Source organism: Ammospiza nelsoni, chromosome 4 (genome assembly GCF_027579445.1).
Source record: "Ammospiza nelsoni isolate bAmmNel1 chromosome 4, bAmmNel1.pri, whole genome shotgun sequence".
NCBI lineage: Eukaryota > Metazoa > Chordata > Aves > Passeriformes > Passerellidae > Ammospiza > Ammospiza nelsoni.
In genome coordinates this window covers 16,547,583-16,568,856 of record NC_080636.1, presented here as the reverse complement: position 1 = coordinate 16,568,856, position 21,274 = coordinate 16,547,583, and the positions used below count along the sequence as shown (strand labels likewise).

General features: G+C 36.8%; 1 protein-coding gene across 1 annotated transcript in view; it reads right to left on the bottom strand.

Annotated features, from left to right (window-relative positions):
• The window catches only part of SLC2A9 (solute carrier family 2 member 9), a 79,299-nt gene that overhangs the window by 9,088 nt on the left and 48,937 nt on the right, over nt 1-21,274 (bottom strand). The window contains exons 10-11 of the mRNA XM_059471062.1: nt 19,252-19,327; nt 3,163-3,290 (exon numbers count right to left, since the gene is read on the bottom strand). Coding sequence (XP_059327045.1) covers nt 3,163-3,290; nt 19,252-19,327 — 204 coding nt within the window. The remainder of the gene's footprint in view (nt 1-3,162; nt 3,291-19,251; nt 19,328-21,274) is intronic.

Here is a 21,274-nt window from a genome sequence, read left to right as displayed (position 1 = left end):
TTTTGGCTCTTCCCAGCAAATACTCCTTGCATTTGGAAGTTGCCATGAAGATTAATGTCATGAGATGTGGGTCAAATTGGCTTTTGAGGTGCTGAGGTCAAGTGATAATGGTTCAATGTCTTACAAAATTGATCAGCAGAAAAACTGTTATTCATGTAGACATTTGACTTCACTTTGTTTCAAATTGATATAATGCAGTGAAACAAATGGATAAGAGCTTGTGTCCTTTCCCCTTTGTCCTTCTGTTCCAGACATAATTTAAGGTTCTGCTGAAAGTGTAGGACAATGAAGAAGGACTGAATTATGCTCATGTAACATAATTCCTAAGTAAAAAATAGAGACATTTTTAGACATGAACTGCAATTTCAACCACGACCTTCACACACACACACTATCTCTTCATAAAAATGTAGCAGATCCTTATATTGTATCTCTGAAGTGGGTTGCTTCCAATTAAGACAAGCACGTCTAACCCTCTGATAACCTACATTTCATTTTCTTATCTTTGAGGGGAACTTTAACTATTTCCCCTAACACAGGGACACTGTCATTACATGAAACATCCAACGTATTTGAAGAACTTTGAAGCACCTTGGCTCAGGGAGACTATGCATAACTTTCTGTGCACACCTGTTATTGAAGTCCTTGTGCTGAGCAATAGAAAAAGTCAAGGGATGCTATCACACCGTAAGGAAATAATAAGGACAAACAAAAGACAATCTTGCTGAGTAAATGAATCTTGAGAATGAAAATCCCTGGTGTAAAACCAAGGAAGAAATAAAGTAGAAGTAAAAGAGAGCCTCCAGAAACCAGTGTAATGACTCAGAAGTACTACTTCACAGGCACAAATAAATTAGTTTCTGAAAGGAGGAAAATAAACACATATACAAGTCTTGGCATAGTACTAATGGGCAATCTGAACTAAGGCTTCCATGGTTTTAGCACCCTTATCCCATATGATACTGAGCTCCTTCTGGATCACAGGTCCAAGCAGATTATTTATATAAACCCCAGTTAAGAGTCAAATCAGTTTTCCATATAGCAGTTCCCTAATCACAATGGGAGATTCCTCTGCATTCCCCAGTTATTGGAAACTTTTGTATTAGGAGGAAAGTCTGAAGATGAGCTGTTCTTGAAAATTAAAAATATAAAATACATAGCAATTTAAATATTTCTTGAATATGTACTGAATATACAATGTGACTTCGACATCAACAAAAGACTCTGCAGAGTTTTCTAGAAAGAGAAATTATTAGGACAGAAAACTTCTGGAGAAATCTGCCATGGTTTTCTACAGTGTATCACTAATTTACCATGGAGTCTTTAAGTGCCTCATAACAATCTAATAGCACAACTTGAAATATGAAATAAAAATGCATTAACATGTAGTGAGAATAGCATGTTGGGAAATTATTTAGTAATTATTGATGTTTAGTAATTCTTTGTATTTGCACAACACATTACAAAAAGTAAACAGAAACTTTTTCTAGATGACATGAAATTTAAGGTCCTGCTACACCACTGGATTGCTGAAGTCTATCCCTGCAAACGAATGAAGAGTATTTCTTTAACACAAGAAGCCTATCCTACTGCACCAGAAGTTTTTGGCCTTTTAGATTATACTTTTCTGCTGGTTTGTTTTTCCCTGTGCCTGCTTCAGCTCATTGCACCCATTTCCACATATATACATTCTAATTTCTGATTTACTGTGACCCTGTTCACATTTCAGCACTTCAAATAGGTAGTGATGAGGTCTGGAAGAGAAGCCACATCCAATTTCTTTTTAAATTTTGTTAAAAATTTATTTGTATACTAGATTTTCAATCTCATCCATATATTTTAATGTATGACTCAAGCCACTCTTTGATTACATTTATCTACAGATGGTTGAAGGGCAAAAATCTAGTCATTCAAATTAGTTAATTGGTGACATTTGGAAAACTAACTACTGGTTGATTTTTTTAGTAACCCTAAACTTAACAGATTTGTTTCCCAAATGTTTGGAATAATTTTGTAGAAGCATACCAAGGATCAAAAAAAGTGGCTGTTGTTTCTCAAGCAATCAGGTTAGTATTCAAATACACAGGCAGGATTATGCATTCATCCTGTGAAGGTACCTTAAAGATTTTTTTCCTGGTTAAGGTTTATAGAATGAGCTAAGAAGATATTGCCTCTATGTGAGGAAAGTGGTGACTCATAAACTGAATTTTGAGAATAAGGTTGACTGAAATAGGAAAAAAGTTAAAGCTTGGGAAAGAGGAGATATTCTATTTGATCTTGTGAAAAAGCTTTAAAAATCAAAGTCTGAGTAACACTGCTTTCATCTTTAGGTACAAACTCTAAGCTTTTTCTCTTTTTATTTCTCTTTTCTTTAAAAGAAGAAAAAAATCCCCCCAAAAAACCTTCAAGCTGGAAATAAAATTTATCCTCATTAAACTGGATAATTTTCTAATCATACAACTGGATATTTTTATGACATCTAATGATAAATTCCCCAAGGCTACAGCAAACTTCATATGGATGCATACTAAATCACTCAGAAAGCTTTAATATGTGTGTGGGAAATTATAAAATGCAGTTTGCCTTTTAATCTGAATTTATTGAGGGTCTTTTTAAGCATTTTCACCAGATGGTCTGTCAGGTAGCATTAGCAGAACAAGTAGGGATTGTCATGAGTTCCATTAATTCAAATCTGACAGCTACACAGAACTCGGGGTTATCCCCAGTTTTGTGCAGGAGGCAGAAACTGCAGTTTTGAAGAAATGTGTCCGGATAATTTTAAAAAACCCCAAAAAACAGAACAAAAAAATACACCCCCCCCAAAAAAAAACCAAAAACAAACAAAAAACCCCAAACCCAAAAATTTACCTAAATGAAAGTATTCTGAGTAAATGTTCCTGGATTCATGATCTTGTTCTCTGTCCCTGCCCAGCTGCCATGGAGGCAGGTGGCAGAACCAGCTGGGCTGGAGCAGAGGGTCTAATGCTACCAAAACAGTCACTCCTCATCTTCTGGAAGAAAAACCTATTAAACCACACAGAAGCATCCATTTGCTGGATGAGCTGGGGCTGCCCCCTGGATTGGGTCATGTTTACAAAAGCTCAAGGGAATTGTCAGCAGCAGTGATGTCACAGCATGTCAGTCGGCAGGGATGCCGAGTACCTGGATGAAGGGGAAGAGCAGTCCCACTGCGAAGTTGCAGAGCCAGTTGACTGTCCCAGCTATCATGAATGCAGCTGGCCTCTGTGACTGCTGGAAAAGCTCTCCAGTGAGGACAAAGGGAATCCCACCTGAAACAGGGTCCAACAAGAGTGGTTTTAGTAAAGTCCCATCAGCAGAGATGAACAAGACTCGTGACGCACACCTCCATGAGTAGCACTGCTCTGCAGGGCCTTCTGAAACACATCTGTGCAAATCATATTTCAGAGAATTGGCCCTTCTTTCTTTCATGCCATCACATCTCCTGGTTGACATTCTTTTCAGAGATGACAAGCAGGTAACAGAGAAGAGAATCCACACAACAGCTACCACAGCATCATGTGATAAACTGTTTATTCAAAATAAGAATGATTGTTTCTACTACAATGCTTGAAATTCTGAAAATTCAGAGATACTCCAAAATACTTTTAGATCTTAGCAGTTGGAAAGATGGCTCCAAAGAGACTAACTCCTATTTTTTTATAATTATTACCCACTTTTTTCAGCAATAAAAAAGACCAAACTTTTGCTTCCCTATGAGTACACTTGTCATTGATGCTTATTTAATACATTCCCTTATCAGACACTGCTGGCACTTCTGGCGAGGTCTATTTCTCCCATCAGCCAAGGACTCTGACCTCCATAATAACAATTGCAGTTGAATACCACATTTGTGACATTTGTTTCCTTCCACTTAGGCAGTGGACTATTTTGTACAGCGCTGGCATATAGCAGTAACCCCCAGGGAGTAGCTGTCTAGTAGCTGAAAGTCTCAGTTTATGATCTTTGGCTTCCTTCATTCCCATCCGATATTTCCGTAGAAGTATTTCTATTTTTAGAGAATAAAACCTGGATTTTACTTGTTGATCAGCTACATAATTCAGTTAATATTACACATTAGACATATATCTACTTGCAGAATTATTTCAGTTTTGAAATAATTATTATTACAGTTTAAGAACTGTACAACTAGTAACATTCTGCTCTTACCAGTTTCTGCCTCTAGGTCCTCAGGTGTGCTGGTATTACCTGTCTCACCATTCAGCTTTGTAGGCAAGACCCATATACACTGTGTAAGACTATGTAAGTCCTTCCTCAGTTTTAAGCATTTTAATAAGATAGTATAAACAAACAAAACCATATTTATAGATATATTTACTTTCAAAAACCTCTATAGCAATACTGACCTCCAAAAGATTTATAAATTAATAAGAAAACACCACTACAGACTTATCCATCCCCTGGCTTTTCTCCTTGCACATCTTCCCTCAGTCTATGTGCTAATCTTTTGCACTGCCTTTACCCTTGGACATTTGGGAATTCATCTCTAAGTGCACTATGGGGCTGCATCCTTATGTAGCCCTGTGTGCTGGGGGGGCCTGAGCTTAAACACATGCACCAAAAGCTCCTGTGAGCAGTGTGAGATAGGGACTTGCAAACACAGAACACGACCTGCAGATGACACGTGTTGTCAGACATCCTTCCAGATGCAGAGGCCATGAATATGTGCATAAATAAAGGCAATGTGATGCAGCAAAGAGCTGCTCTCCATCGTGAGCTTGTGTGGCTTTTTGTGAGAATATATCTGAAGTGGTAGCAAAGCCTTCAACTGAACTTTCTGTGCCAAAGAGTGTCAGTATAAATTACACCAAAAAATGGAGAATAAATAAATTTTTTTACTCCTCTTTTTATACATAGGAAATTGAGATATGGAAAGTTTAAGCCATCCAAACTGCTGCTTTGTATCTTTCTACAAGACATATGTAGTATCAGAATTCTGTGATTAAGAAAAAGTAATCCCTTCCAGCAGAAGTTTGAACATGTAGAATAAGTATCTGAACCCCCAAAACTTAACAAAATTCCAGCAACATGGGAATGCTTGATGTCTTCCAGTGGCCATTCTATCACACCCTTGGGATTTGGATTCAAATCACATCTGTTTTGTCAGCAATCACATCTGTTCTGTCAGCATCTGGTTTGGGTCTTAAATACCATATGAGGCAGCAGCTTGCCAGGACGCTTGCCCCTTGGAGAGAGGAACTGAAAGACTGGAAACACAGAAATTGTGTAAGATGACTTATTTATAATCATTTATTCTGTCATGCCTTTGCTGTAGGACAATCTACAGAGGTGTTGCTGTTCTTGTCAGTATAATAAAATATGCCGTTGGAAGCAGCATTTGGAAAAACAGCATTTGGAAAAATACATATTATACAAGAGAGAAAAAAGCCAGAGGCAAAAAAAAAAAAAAAAAGTATGAAAGGACAGAAAACTATCAGAAAGCATAAGTGTAATGGAAATAAAAATGCATGGGCACTATCTCGGAAACAGGTTCCTTGAAATTCCAATTTAATTTCTAAGAACATATCAACTATCACTAACTTTCAAAAATTCTGTGGAGGAATGGGAAGGGTGGCACAGCCAGACCCCTCATCTTTCTCATGGTCTAGAGAAGTGTAGCCACAGCATCACAAAACAGAAAGCTTCTGTAGGGGGATGTCTATAAAGAATTGTTAGGAGGAACCAAGGAGCCTGAAAAGTGGTACATGAGTTATGTGAAGTCAGGTTAGGTCTGGGAACACAAGAAATGGAATAAAGCCAGGTCACTGCTGTCTATTGCTGTGTGCCTGGAAGAGCACAGACTCGACCTCATGAAGATGAAGAGGAGGGCTTGTGAATGCTTCCCAAGGGCCACACCACTGTGAAAAACACACTCTGCAGCTGAGTGAAGGGAAAAAGAAATTTGGGAGAGCTGAAGGAGAACTGTAAAGCCTTAAAGTCACAGTCAGTGATGACACCTGAGATGAGCTGAACTTACAGCCCCAGCATTCCATCCCCAGTCATTTCAAGATGCCAGGGATGTGCTCAAGGAGTGCCTTTCTCCTGGACCTCACTGTTCTTTGAGATACAAGTCTGAGTGCCTGGGGCTGAAGGAAGCTGTATTGTGCTTTGACTGCCCAAGCTGGATCTGAGCAGAGATCACAATACTGTGAATCTCACTTAAGAGTCAATCTCTGCAAGGTACCCTACATAATCTCTAGGCCAGATGGGTCTGTCGTAGCCTGTGCTCAAACATGGAAGCTTGGAAACCACGGTCAAAAGCAATCCAACCAAACCACTGTAATTTTGGGAAAGCCTTTAAGCACTTTGTCATGAGTTTTGCAGCTTTAACATGTATTTGTATGTGGGCGAAACAATTCACAAAAATGCTACCTGATCTTTCTCATGGAGGATGAACCTGGCATTGTCTTTTCCCCTGGAAAGCTTTCCATATAATTTTCAGTGAAGCAGCTTTATTTTAGCTCAGATCATAAAACAAAAAAGGGTATATTAGGATTTCCCGTAGGAGTTTCTCAGCAAAGTAGCTTCCAAACATGAATTTAAATAGGTAATGCATTGACCACATAATTACAGTGATTAATTTCTAATACTTTGTTCTTTTAGCATTGCCGTGAACATAATAAAAAAATTCTTAACATACTGCAGTGCTAGTAAAGAAAGATTGTTATACCTGCAGGATTCTACATCTATTGGAAACTACAAACGTCTTACTGCAGGACTTGTATAAAAATAAGGTGTTTCATAAAACAAGATTAAACCCACATGGAACAATTAGACATGCATAAATACTCCTGTTTCTGTGTTCTTTATCAATTTATCTCTGTAATTAGTCCAGTTACACACAGAATCAATGTCATGTGCTAGTGAAATTCCAGACTCTCAATCCAGTACCCTTTTATGCATGAAATTTGAATGTTAGAACAGAAAAAATATTCTTGTATCCATGATCTAGATTTTCAAATATATATTTAAATTTATACAAATGTTTTCTCAGGAAAAATTAGGTGCTCATATTTACTGTTTTTTTCAGCGAGCAATTATGAATAAATATTGCTTAGTAGAAGTTACATGAGTCAGTGCAAAAGCCTGAATACAGAAAACATGACAAAGGAAGGAAAATGCTGAACTCCTCATTCTGTTTTTATCCAGTACCTAACTGGGAATTTATGTTATGGCTGTGCATATGATTTATGAAATGAGACTCTTACAAGTATAAATGCCTAATACAAATCAGGGAGATTTGTCACAGTGGTAAATCACCTCTAAAGGTGACAGAAACTTTGTGACCTCCTGCAGGTCTCAGCTCTCCAAATTCTGCTCTACATGGGGGAGCCTGGGAATCCCAAAAGGCTGTTTAGGGCAAGAGCTCCCAGACTTTCCACTTCCTTGCTTTGAGACAAGGAGTTATTGAGAAAACTGTTTTGAGAAAACAGACAATTACCTCGCAACAATGTTCTGGTTTTGGGGGGAAAAGAAGTCTGTGGAGCTCCAAATATGATCAAGCAAAATGGCTCTGTCTGCAAGGAAGGGCACATAGGGAAGACTGATATACCCTAAAAGGGTTGGCAGATAAAGCACTGTCCCAACCAAAGGTTTTGCTATTTGCAAGTCAAGGCACCTCTAGAGAGCAGCTCTGGGAGAGAAGCAGTGGAAGTGACACAAAACTCCTGGAAAATGACTGCTGGGAAAACAGCCCAGTGCACTTCAATGGGAGAGCAAAAGCCTGTTAGTTTCTAAACAGTCTTTAGTTATTAAAAAACAACAAACAAATAAACCAACAAACCCCAACCTAACCACCAACGAACAAAACCCCCAAAAATGTGCAACAAAACTCATGGGAAAATATATTCAAGGAATACTGCAAGGGAGGGATGCAATGCAGCTACTGAGTTTCTTCCATTTCTGTAGGTCTACAGATAGAATAAAAAATTTGCAAAATAGATATCTCAATCTTTATAAAGGTGTTCTGTCACCTGTTAGATGATTTTAACTTGCACTTTGTATTTGATTATACCTCACCAAATATGACATTACAGTCAGATATGACAGCTGTACTCCCAGCTAATCCTGCTGAGAGAACTGGGAACAGAAGGTGTGACAGGGGTGTACTGAGTCACAGCTTCATGCTACAGACTTTTCTGGCTGTCTGCAGCTCTTCTCCACAGGAGAATTAAGTAAAATAGGCACTTTGTTTATAGAAAATGGTATATTTCATTAACCATATTAATTTGTACCATTTGAATGTTTTCTTAGATTAAAGAACACTTGAGTAAAAGACCTTTAAGGCAGTCAGTCTGTGGCAAACAAAAAGTGCAAATGATAAGACCAAACTAAAACACAAGTAATACCTTGCAAACTCTGATATTATAATAAATAGTATTTATTCTTATTAAGGACTAGTTTTTAATTCAGTATTGTGTGAAAGACTTTGCATTGATTAATTGGTTTTTGGTTTAGCATCTATATAAAACCTGCTATTCCAACAGCATTTAGAAAGCCATTTCTGGAGGCATTCCGAACTTTGTTGGTACAAGGCAACCCATATCAATCAGGGTAAATAAAACAAAACTAAGCAATGGTTCAGAACAAAAATATTGATTCACTCTGTTCTAACCTCAGTAGTTAAAATATTATTTCTTGGTTCTCATCAGGTAATTTGTACTAAAATGGTTGACATACAACAACAAGGCTATTACATAAAACATAATAAATCACACAATATTCTTTCTAGGTCCATTTAGGTAATTAGTTCTACAGCAGATATTCCATGCAAAAAACCACAATACCCTTACATGAACCACCTGATAATTTCCTCTTCAGTGAAATTCTCCCCCTCTTGAATATTAATTAGAGTACTTTCCTGGAATTTTTACTTCCATAAGTCAGTGCACTCAAGCAGAATTTTATGAGCAATCCTTTACTGACTGAATAATTTTTCTCTGAAATTTTTTTGACAAAATACTTATCATGTAACTGACGAATCCAAATGTGTTCAGTACTTTAAAGATATTTTTCTTTAGATGAGTTATAAAAACTCCCTTTGAAGTATAATTGTTGGCTGTAAATGTGAGAAATGTATTTAATCTTGAATTTATTTTAATTCATTAATGTAATGCAATATTTAAATTTTTTGCCTCTTTTATTGTAAGACAAATCAGCAGTATGTAGGCCATTCTGAACAAAATAAATACATTGGCTTTTTGGGTTTTTTTTGGTAACTATTTCAGTCTATTGGGATATTTGGTAAGTTTTTGGGGTTTTTTGTTATTATTATTGTTCTAGCTTTTTTGGTCTTGGCTTTTTGTAAAAACTGAACGTCAACATTAAATTTCTCCTCTGGTTCTTGGCAACATTTCTTTTTTGCTTCACAATTATAATGCTGCATAGCTACCAAAGAATCAAACGCAATTTAAAAAAATACACTCAACTTATAACCACATAAACAGTTAATAATATTTTCAACATTTCCGCCATATATTCAGATCCACCATATAACATCGCAAATCTAATTTTAGCCCAACTTTCTGTTCTATTTGAATGTGAAGAACATTTTTTTCTACTGAGCTATGATTATGAGACTATATAATAGAATTAAATTTATAATTATTCTCAGTAACAATGATGATTAGGCACTTCTGTTCATATTAAATTGTTAAAACCAATTATCTCAATTATGAGAACAATGATGAAAGAGTTTTTACTATAACAAAAGCACAGAAGTGTCCCTTGTATATTCATCCACTATACAGATGGAAGTAGTGTGGAAATACCCAAATTAAAGACTCCTGTTCAGTCCTAGGTAAGAGAAATATTCATACAGTCACATCACTGTATGAGGACTGAAAAGAAGAAAAAACCCAACCCCAATGTATTCTAGGTTTATTACTTCTATGATAATCTTCTGAAAGAAATATAAAACCATCCAACATGATTTCCTGTTAGGAATTCAAGTTGACAGACCATTAGCACAAAATGCTGCTGGTTGTGAACCTGCAAGCTAAAGAAATCTTGTAAAGTCAGTATATTTTAACAAACAAATTATTCATGCTAGCAGGGCACAATTATGTAATTGTATAGCTGCATTCATCCTGAAGGATGCCGACAGTAAAAGAAGTGGGCCAAATTTTCAGAGAAGCTGGGACCAAAGAGTTCTCCCTGTCCTTCTCCTGCTTAAGATGGGTAACATATCATGCCTTCACTGCTTATGATTTCTGGAAACTGCTGAAGTTTTCAGGACACATGGCCTCAAATGCTGGTAATTAAAGAAATTGGTTGCTGCTACAGGATGGTGGACAAGTTATGAGGAGCAGTAGTTGTAGAACTAAGATAATAATAAAGGAAAAGATAAGATAATAATACCAAAAAAAGAAATCCTTACTGTGACCAATAACCAAAACAAATATAACAAATATAACAAATAGCAGTACTTGCTTGCTAACAAACAGAAAGGAAAAGGAAGAGAGATTCAGATGATCTCTGACTAGAAGCACCAGCTGAAGACAGTAACAGTCTTGCTGTGATGAACAGTATAAGCCTTCTTTCTGATGAAACTCAGAAAGAAGTCACATAAGCCATAACTCAGTGTTTCCAAAAAAGTGAAGTTTCTACATTAGGACAGATAACATCTGGAGATTTAAAGGAAACAACTGCTTTGACTGTTGGCTTGGTCAAACTGGCACTGAGTACCCCTGTCCATGTACTTCTCCTGACCTATTTTTTCCTCTGAAAGTCTATTACTGGTGTTTATTCATCTTTCTATAACAGTGCATCGGCTACCAAGAAACACTGTCTGGACTCCAGAGCAGTGTTCATTGCAACATTGAGTTAATAAACTTTTGTATTTAGATCTTAGCATGGAAATTAGTCAGAAATAGATGAGATGAACAGAAAACTTTGCTGTGCATTGAGCCTGAGAATAAGGGAAATAAAATATTTTAATTGCCTTACATTCATTAATTCCACATCTATTGTTCTATATATTTATTAGTTTGCACCTTTGCAAGTATAACCATTTTATACGAACTCACAGAAAAAAAACCCTATGAATTCTGTGAAACGTTTTTTACTATGCTTTCCATATCAAATGCTTATTAATCTGAATAATGTACCTAGGTCACTTACACAGCTTTTGAATGGATGTTTTATTTCATGGTTACATGGACCTCTAAAACACATGGGTGCATTTTTGCACCAGTACATTTCTTCAGGATAGGGTTGTGAGCCATGAGCAACTAATTAATGATCATTCAGGAAAAGCTGCTTGTTCAGGTAGGAGGAGTGCTGTCAAGTGTCAAAGTATTCACATTTTGAAAGCTTCAATTAAGATAATTTTTTAATCTATTGTTAGCAGGATAAAGTTCATAAGTTTTCCTGCTGCTGAGAACTCCAGGTGTCACCTCCAGCAATTCCTTTATTCAACAGATACAATTGCCTTTCAAATACTAAGGATTCGTTTTTCTTTAGAACTGCCACTAATTATGAAGAATTTTAATCACTTTGCTGCAGAACTGTTAAAAGCTGCACAGTTTCTCTATGCTGCTCTTTAACAGAAAGGAATTCAAACAAAACGTAAAACAGGCATTAATCCCAAAATATACATTGAATGACACTGCATTTAATATATTCAAGGGACATATTATCCTCTACACCAATAAAAATTCAATGAATTTTGAAAGCAATTCTAGTCTTATTTCTTAACAGCCTAAAAAAATCAGTTTGCCCACTCAAAGGTAATAAAAAGATAAATTCTCAACTACTCGACTTGATAGAAGTAGTTAATACTGCTGCCCCCAGGGGCAGGCAGGAGCTTTTCCATTGCTGGAGAGAAGCAGAGGAGGGAAGGAAAGTGAACCTCCCATGGCTGTGCTGCACAGCCACAGCTGTTAAAGGGCATTGGCAGGGCAGGCTGCAGCTGGGAGGGCAAAGCACCAGCCCCAAGGACACCTGCTTTGGATGGATGGCACCTGAGAGCACGGGAATGGGGCCAGGGCTCTCAGAAAATCTTCAGCTGGGACTGGTATGTACTGTCTGCAGGTTATTACAAATTTCTGAACAGAACCATAACTCACATTTGCAGTATTTAACTGATATTTATGCAGCAGATTTTAATTTTGCTGTTGTGCCCACAAAGGCCTTGCAACTATCAACAAACCAAGCCTTTTCCTAAATACCTGGGAAAACTAAAGGTTATTTCTGCACAAATACCCTCTATATCCAATGCAGGAACTGCTTGACATTGTCAAAAATGCCTATCTGCTGGGAAGACTGGAAATGCTTCTAGTTTATAGAATTAAAAAAAAAAATTGAAAATTAACCTAACCTACAACTTTTTAACTAAATATAGAACAACATGGCTTTATTTGTTTCTTTTTTACTTCATACACTTTTCTGCTAGAGAGAGTGGGTTTTTTTGCACTCAAGCAAGCTCAAAGTCTTTCTCAAAGTGGACTGGCATAATGCCTCTGTGGGAGCCCATGTGTGTTAGAAATTCTTACATCCCACTCTAAGTGGAGAAGCTAAAACATCACACAAAACTTCTGTAAATGCCTATTTCAGGCAATAATACTGATGCTGCCTTTCACTGCAGTACTTTTGTGTCTACATGTGTGCTATCACACCTTTGGTTGTTTCACATCTAAAAAAAGCTGATTTTTGTCTTCTTCATGAACTCATGACATTTCAGGCTGAAGAAACCTTGTAACTTTCAAAGTGACCCTTTTAGGACAACAGCTCTGCTGTCAATACAGTTGCACGCTGGCATTCAGAGTAAGAGCATGGACTGATTTAAACTTTAAATACCAAAGTATCTCTGATATGCCTCAGGGCACAGCAGTGATTTCCTCTGAGTTTTCTTTTCTTTACCTTGTAATGTCAATTTAAAATGCTATTCCATTGTATTCATTGTATTCAGCTGTGCTAGGGAAGACTTCACTCACCTTCCACAAGCCATGACAAATATTATAAAACTCTCAAAAAGAGACAAGCATAAGTGAAACATTTTCCTGGAATGGCCTGGTTCTTTGATATTTCTCAGTTGTGTTTGAAAATGCAATTACTGTAGAAAGTAACAACTGAAAACTGAAGATCTTGCTACCATAAAATGACTATTTTTTCCAAATTCATCTGAGTTTGAATTTGACTGATTTCTCCTTCCTGTAACCACAGCATGACTGGAAAGATACCACTGATCTGATTTTGTCATCCTTATGCATACTAAATAGAAACTTATTTTAAAAGCGGAAATTTAAGTAAAATCACAGACTCCTGTTTGATCACACTAAATTCAGCCTTATCTGTGCTACACTGAACTCAGCAGGACTTGTGTGGGGAAATGCTACTTGTCCACAGAAATACTTAAAGGATTCGAGGCCAGAATAACTACTTCTAAGACATTACATAAGACAGTAAAGCCAAAATGCCTGAAGCCACTGTGTATGACTTAGCAAGAAACTCTTTCTTTCTTCTCTCTAGTGCCACTGATTTAAAAATAGCAGCTATTGACATAAATGAAGTCAGGGGCTGCATTTTGTTGCAGTAACCCACTATAAAATCCCTCTGGCCACATGTGTATCTTTGCAGACACCAAGGTATGACTTTATACAGAGGGCTGAGCATCTCACTTAGAGATAAAAAAAGAACACAAGATTTGAAGATAAAAGAATCTAGGATCATATTAGATCATCTGGTTCAAATACCATCCTCAGTTATTTCAGGCACTATTTAATTCTCAGCCTTCTCTGTGAGACACCATGAAGTTATTCTTGATCTTTTCATATATAAATCTATTTTCTTCACCTTCATGGTTTCTTCACCTTTGCAGCCCTTCTTTGCTAACTGCTGCCTGAGCAGTTTTGTGCCCCAACATTCAGCTCTAAGTCATCTCAAAAATGATGACATGATGCCTGACAGCACAATGAGCATTTTTCACCTTACAATACAGTGAGACAATGCATGGCAATATGATGTATTAGGTCTTTAAGAAAACATGTAAAAGAATGTGCATACAGAGTGTTCATATAAAACAATTTTTCAAATTACTGAGATAAAATATATGTGTAAGTCTTCCATGTGTTACTTAGAGATATTATATTTTTCCCTAGCTAACTGGCATTTTTCAGACATCCTTAAATCCTCACCCTGTCCTGAGTTTCTAAGCCTCTTTTTCTCTGCAGGTCATGCAGGCATATATATCCCATTCTTAAAAATTGGCAAAATGCAAAAGATTTCAACGCTAATCTCCAACTTGGAGTGCCACCAAAATAACACAGATTTCTGGCACAAAAATGGCTTGAATTATCATGATCAGGCAACTGATATACAATCAACTCCTCAGATTTTTGGAACTTCCATGAATGTTACTGTTTGTTGCAATAAAAAGTTAATTTTTCTTTTCTTTCCAAAGGACTCCAAGGAACTCTTTGGAAGAAGGGGCATTACCAAATGCTTTCCTGTGCACACATGTGGCTGATCTCCCTCCCAGCTACAGTGGTCAAAGGGTGGGCAACACACTTGTGCTACACAAAAGTTTTTACAGATCTTACTGCTACAAGTAAGATCTGGGGTCTGGGGTTATTTCTACGTATTTCCAGTGGTAAAATAACTCCAATGCTTCAGTGTACCATGTTTCCAGAGCCAGAAAATTTGCAGGGATTTGAAAGCAACAATACTTATTCAGCTACTGAAAGAAGGTGGTAAAAAAAAATTATTTCAAAACTACGTATTTTATCAAAACAATACACTCCTCCCACCTCCTCCCATCCTTCCATTTAGTTAAAGACAGGCACCATGCCTAACCTCAGCCACCCTGGCTTCCTGTCCCTTCTCTGCAGCAGTGCCTTCTCCACTTACCAAAACTGGATGGAAAGGTGTTACACTTAAACAGAATACACTTCTAAGGAAGAAATACCAAGAGACCTCTTCTTCCAAAGATAATGCATGGAAATGCTTTATGCCAGGTTTCCAAGCTCTCAAGGTCTTGACTGTCTTTGTTACGCTTATTTTCACTAGGAAGTTTGTCTGGAACTCATGGCAATGTTTCTGTAATCTCCAATTAATCAGTTGATAAGGTTTTTTCTCCACATGCTCCACCATCTGATACATCTTGACAGGTGGCAGAAAAGCCATTATTTGGTTCAGAAGATGAACATATAATTGTGTTATGTGAGTGGGAAAAACTTCAAAATCAAAACCTGCAAGCCCTTCATCTGAAAATGCACGACAGACTTACTGACAAATGGGATCAACATCCCTGCAGACAAATGAGGAAACTGAATGGAATACATTCTGTGTCAGTTTTTGAGTGTTCAGTTCTTTTTGAAAATATTTGGCTGGTGGGTGAAAGGGAACAATCTGTAGCAGGTTTTCCAAAACTACAATGCACAATTTTTCAATGTTCTCTGAAAAATCAAAAATCTCTTGCTGGCACAAGCAACTGTTGTAAAGGTACAATGGGTGAATGGGGAGTTCAAGAAAATAGCTAAAAATAATCAAAACCTTTTCTTTTTTCTGTTTAAGTCAGATTTTAGACCATCTTTACTTAAAGAGATTGATTCTGCAGGCACAGTTGAACATGAGTGCTCAGTCCATGAAGAGGCATCCACAGGTTTAACTGAGAAAGTGGGAATAAATCTTAGTTTTCCTTTTTTATTAAATATTAACTAAGGCAAAGTTAAAGAAGGAAGATGTTTCACACGTACCTAAACCTGTCTATCACTATTCAAATTTCAAAAAACTGCACGTTATTTACCCATTCTGTAAAGGCATTACAAATCAATGTGTTTGCTCATGATGCATAACCCAAACAGCACAAATGCTCTCTGCAGATCCTGAAAATGTTCTTTTACTTTTCCCTTTGGTTTGTTTTCTCAGCTGCAATCCCCTCAGTTTTTTCTATTTACTTTTTGCTGGATGACAATTCTTTGTTTGTATCCTATTCTTTGAAACGATTCTTTGAAATGTATCCTATATTTTTTTCAGGTCTAGCAAATAACTTGAGTAAAATTAACCAAATAGGCACAATGAAACAACTGTCTGGGGCAGCATGGCTCCCTAATCTATGGAACAATAAATAATTTTCTCACAGATCACACATTGACTGTATAAGGGGCCCTTTAATTTTTAGAAAGTGAAAACTTTCTGATGTTTGTCTTTTGACAAAAATGATGAAGTGCCAAACCCCACACATGCCTGAACATACCTGTTGCTAGCATTACTGTTTCAGTCCTCAAAAATACCTGCAAACTGAAAAGCTTGAGTTCAGAAAAATGAAACCAATGAACACCCTCCACAGTTTATAGTAACAGATGACCCTCACTGTAAAGCAGCAGATGGAACTCATGCATATGCTATCAGAAAATGGTTTACACAACATCTAAGCTATCAAGAAGGTATTAGATGTTCTAACAAGAGAGAAAATATTGTACCTTTAAAGGCAATTTTATGATCTAGAAAGTTAAAGCAGTATTTTTATAAACTCAATTCATCATGTTATTTGTTGTCTATGGGACAATTTTTCCAAGTACCAATAGCTCAATGAACATGAACTTAATTAGTCCTAGCTTAAGATTTGTACCTATGGAATCATCACAAACTGTTTTTGTAGTGTAACTACAGGAGGAATTAAGATACAGAGGATTAGTTGACAATTGTACCTGTTTAAGCACTACAAATGAATGGCAAGACCTCTACAAAAGGCTAGAAGTGTAAAAAATATTCAGCTTTATAATAGAGAATATATCTTAATTTTCATGGGGAAAACCCCTTTTACTACCAGAAAGGTGGGAAAGTTATTCTTGAACTTCAGTCTTGTCTCATTAAGCCATCAGTGCTACAAAACAACACCAAAGTTTTCCTGCTAAAGGGGTGTCATAAAATATCACTGAGAAATGGTGGCAATAAGAAATAGCTGTTCATTCCAGAAAAAACTTTGTTGATAAGGTAAAAGTTTACAAGACCACAAGAATGTTGAAAAGGAGGAAGAGGATCAGTTGCTCTGTTTCTGCAAGACCTAGAGGGTATCACACAAAAACTAACAAAAGATGTATGCATCAAAGGTGGTAGACGTGGTTTTCTTTGCCAAAGAATACTAAAATTCTGCTGTTTCAGACAGAGATTTAACAAATCCGCTGGAGAATATGAAAATGTTAGAAGCTATACATCAGAAAGTCTCTAAGCTGGAAAAAAAAAAGTGCACTGGTTCTCTAAAAATGTCTCATCTACTTGCCCTGTTTTTACTGGGCTCTGGACACTTGCCTACAACCACTGCAATGGAGAAATAGAGAAGTACCAACTATTCAGTTTTGATCTTTGTGTAGTAATTAAGGACTCAGTATCCTTGGTAGCCTGCTTGACTGCCTAGAATCAAAAAGCTTTTCCTTACCATCTGTATGCATCTTTTTTTTTACACTTTCATTATGCCTCTCAAGCAGCTCACCAACAGGAGAGTGGCTCTGCCCTTGCAACACCCTTCTCACAGGTAGTGGCACTGCTCTTAGTCCCCAAAGCTGTCTCTTCTCAGGCTGGACAAGCCCAGCTCACCCAGTCCCTTCTCAGGGGGCTCCTGACACTGACACGGTGACTCTCCAATGGACTTGTCACAGGCTATTGATGCCTTTCCCATACAAGGAAAGGGGGACAAAAATGACACAGTAGTTGCTCTCAATTATTGAGTTGTGCCTTGTGGTACAAAAAGCAATGGATGCAAAGTGGACTTATTGGAAATAATTTCTTTGTTCAGAAAAAAAACTAATATATGCTCTCTTCATATTCAATCATCTCAAAACATTGCTAATAATGGAAGTTGCCCAGCTAAAAGGCAGTAAAGTAATTCAGATCTATTAAGATCTTCTAAGGAGAACAGAGAAGTCTCATTGAAGATAAATCAGGCCCCATCAAAGTCAGATAAAATATTGCTATTGATTTGCAGAGATATCAGAATGTGACTCTTCATGGCTTCTTCTCAACAGCTGAAGAATCAATTACCAAGATTTTCATTAAAAGCAATTCAATTTTAAGTGCTACCCAGATATTCCCACTACTGTCAGATATGACATGTTTGAACACATAAGGAAAGGTGGAGAGGCCAACTAGGTAGTGGCTGGTACACTGTTAATGTTCTTTGGCTTTAACAGCACTGAGCACAGTGAAAAACACAATAGAAGCTTTAATTTTAATGAATTTCTGTAGAAAGCAAGCAAGCAATTTCTAACAATAGCTGTTTGTCCTGGATGTATCTGCAGACACTTTGGTCCAAAGAGATTGTGAAGTGTAGCACAAATCATGAATAACATCAGTAAAGAGAAAGAATCTAAATGAAGAATTCTAGAACCTATTTTGAAGAATGGTAAGGTGAAGAAGAAAAGCAGAGGGTTAATCTTAATATGCTGGAAATATAACATTTAAGAACACATTGATTTGGAGGTTCTAAAAATTGGTGGAACATATCTGTAATGGAGAAAAAACTTCAGTGTGATTCAACCAAGATTTTAAAAAACCCTAATGGTGATACTGCAAGTAGCTGCACTTAAACCCTCTGAACCACATAAAACACCAGAAGTTTTAAAGAAGTTTTAAAGAAGTTTCAAGTCAACATTTGACATTCCTAAGGTATTTAAAATTCAAGAAAAGTTCTATTCCACAGAATTCTTTAACATCCACCCCCCAGATCTCAATCTAAGAAACACATATCAGCAGAACAGTGGACTTAGCTGAACCTGAGATTTGTCCTTACAGAAGGACAAAGGGATTGCTATTTTTTTCCCAATATTTTCACAGTATTTTGCACATAAATCATTGACAAACTTTTTTCCCAGAAACAAGGGTAAAGAACTATCTTGGTCTTCTCCCCATTTTTCTCTAAATTTTTTTCTCAGCTTTTCAAAAGAGGATCGATGGAATTACAGCAGTATTTCATTAGAGTCACATCAAATATCAGGAACTCTTCCACAAATAAACCACAATCAATCAATTAGACCACTTCAGTGGTGAAGACGTATAAACAGCTGATTAATGTTTAATGTCAAACTCCTTACAAAGAAAAAGAGGCAATAAATAGTGCATAAAGAAACCTCCAAAAGCTCAAGGGAACAAAAGTCTTACTTTCTGGTTTATTGCTAAAGTGAAGTTCTGTACAACTGATTTGCAAGCATAATGTCAGTGCAAAAATACCTGTCCTCAGATGTACAAAGAAATGTGAAAAAATAGGTAAAGACATACCTGGTCCAATGCAGAACGATGCAATGATTGCAAGGATACAAAATATACTGAGGTAAGGAAGCCAATACACAGTGTTCTGGGTGGATAAAAGACATCAATTTTAGATATATTGTACATATCACAAATATTTCTTAAAACTTGCAGATAACAGATAGTGTTTTCCATGATTCTTGATCTATTTCAGAATTTAGTCTGGGGTTACTTTAGAAAATCCCAGCATTTCTGTAGGACCTTATTAGATGATTTGTGTTTAAAGGCTTTGGTCTCTGTGAAATCCCTGTAGAGAAACACTAGACAAGCAATGTACCACAGTCAGAATTCTAAAAAATCACAACATCTTGTGGTAAAGCTCAAGCCAACCTGGAACACTGAACACTTCAGCACCTCCATCCACATCTTTTAAAACATTCAGTAATGTTTGAAAAGAGCACCTAGGGAGGCCCACAGAGCTTCACAGTTCACCAGTGAAAGGCTTGGCTGAAGACTATGGCTGACATTTGGTTGGACAATCAGGATCTGAACCTTGGCAAAGCATGGGAAAGCCACAGTCCAGGGCTTTTCAGCTATAATCTGATTTTGCAGACAAGGAAGTCCATATATGCTATCTTTCCTCTATTTCTAAGTAGATTTTTCTGTACTGAGATCTCTAAATATCAGGAACTTGAAATACGAAGAGCAATTCCTCTGGAGCTTGCAGGACACTGTTTCTTAATAATGTATGTGAATATTTGATTCTAATACTAATAGATGAGGAAAAAAACATGGATACCCATTTCTTTCTCTCTCCATCAGGTGTAGTTTTAATGCAGCAAAGTGTGAATGATATTTTTAATAGAATTTTGCTATTTTTGAAAAATTTGTTACCATACATGTAAGTGTACTATCACTACCTTGAATGGCATTGTAAAAATATCCTTTCTAAAGAAAGTAATTATTTTTTCAGTGTTAAGGAAAGGCCCCCATTTTCTGATGTTTTTCCTCTTCTAGTCTGGGTTATTTCCTTAGTTCTGGAAACCATGGTCTCCTGGACATTAACATTAACCAAAAGGGTTGTAGATCTATCTACAATTACACAATCTAATTTTAGATCTATCTAAAATTACACAATCTAGGGTTCTTGTCTGGAAGCAAATCCAAGGTCTCTGAGAAAGAGAAGGTGCAAATATGGAGTAGATATTTAACATGTCTGAAAGAACAAGTCAGTACGGTATCTTATCTAGGACCACTGAAAAACATGTTCATTGTTTGAATGGCTCACAAATTTCTCTGAGATTAAGCCTATTTGTACCATGATGCTTTGTCCAAAGCAAATCTCATTTCTCCAAAATCCTCAGAAACATAAACAAACCACACTATTACATAGATGGAAGCTAAATAAGAAAAAATATACAGGGCCAGAGTTTAAACTGGTTTAATAAATAAAATATGATAATTTGAAATATCTGGGGAATTGAGTGCTAATAACATCTGATAACTTAGAATCATATCATCATAGGAAGATATTGATTGAAAGAGACCTTTAAAGCTCATCTAGTTCCAATCCCCTGCAATAAGCAGAGACATCTTCAACCAAATCAGTTTATTCAGGGCCTGTCCAACCTAGTCATGAGTGTTTCCAGAGATGGGGCACCAATCATTTCGCTGGACAACCTGTTCCAACACTTCACCATCCTCATTGCAAAATATTTCTTCCTAATACCTAATCTAAACTGACCCTGGTTCAGTTTAAAATTATTGCCCCTTGTCCTATCACAAAAAGCCCTGCTAAAGAGTCTATTCCCATCTTTCTTCTAAGGCCAAACGTTCTCCAAAGGATAATATATACAAATACCAGAAAAGTAACTTGAAAGAAACATCAAATGTGGAAATTTTTCCAAATGTAAAGTAGGAATGACATATAAAGCATGAAAGAAATCTCAGAGAGAGTGAATTACAAAGATACACCCACAGTATATGGGTAAACTGTTTATTCAGCTATGGGTAAAACTGTCTTCATAATGGTTCATCATATGCATAAATCTTT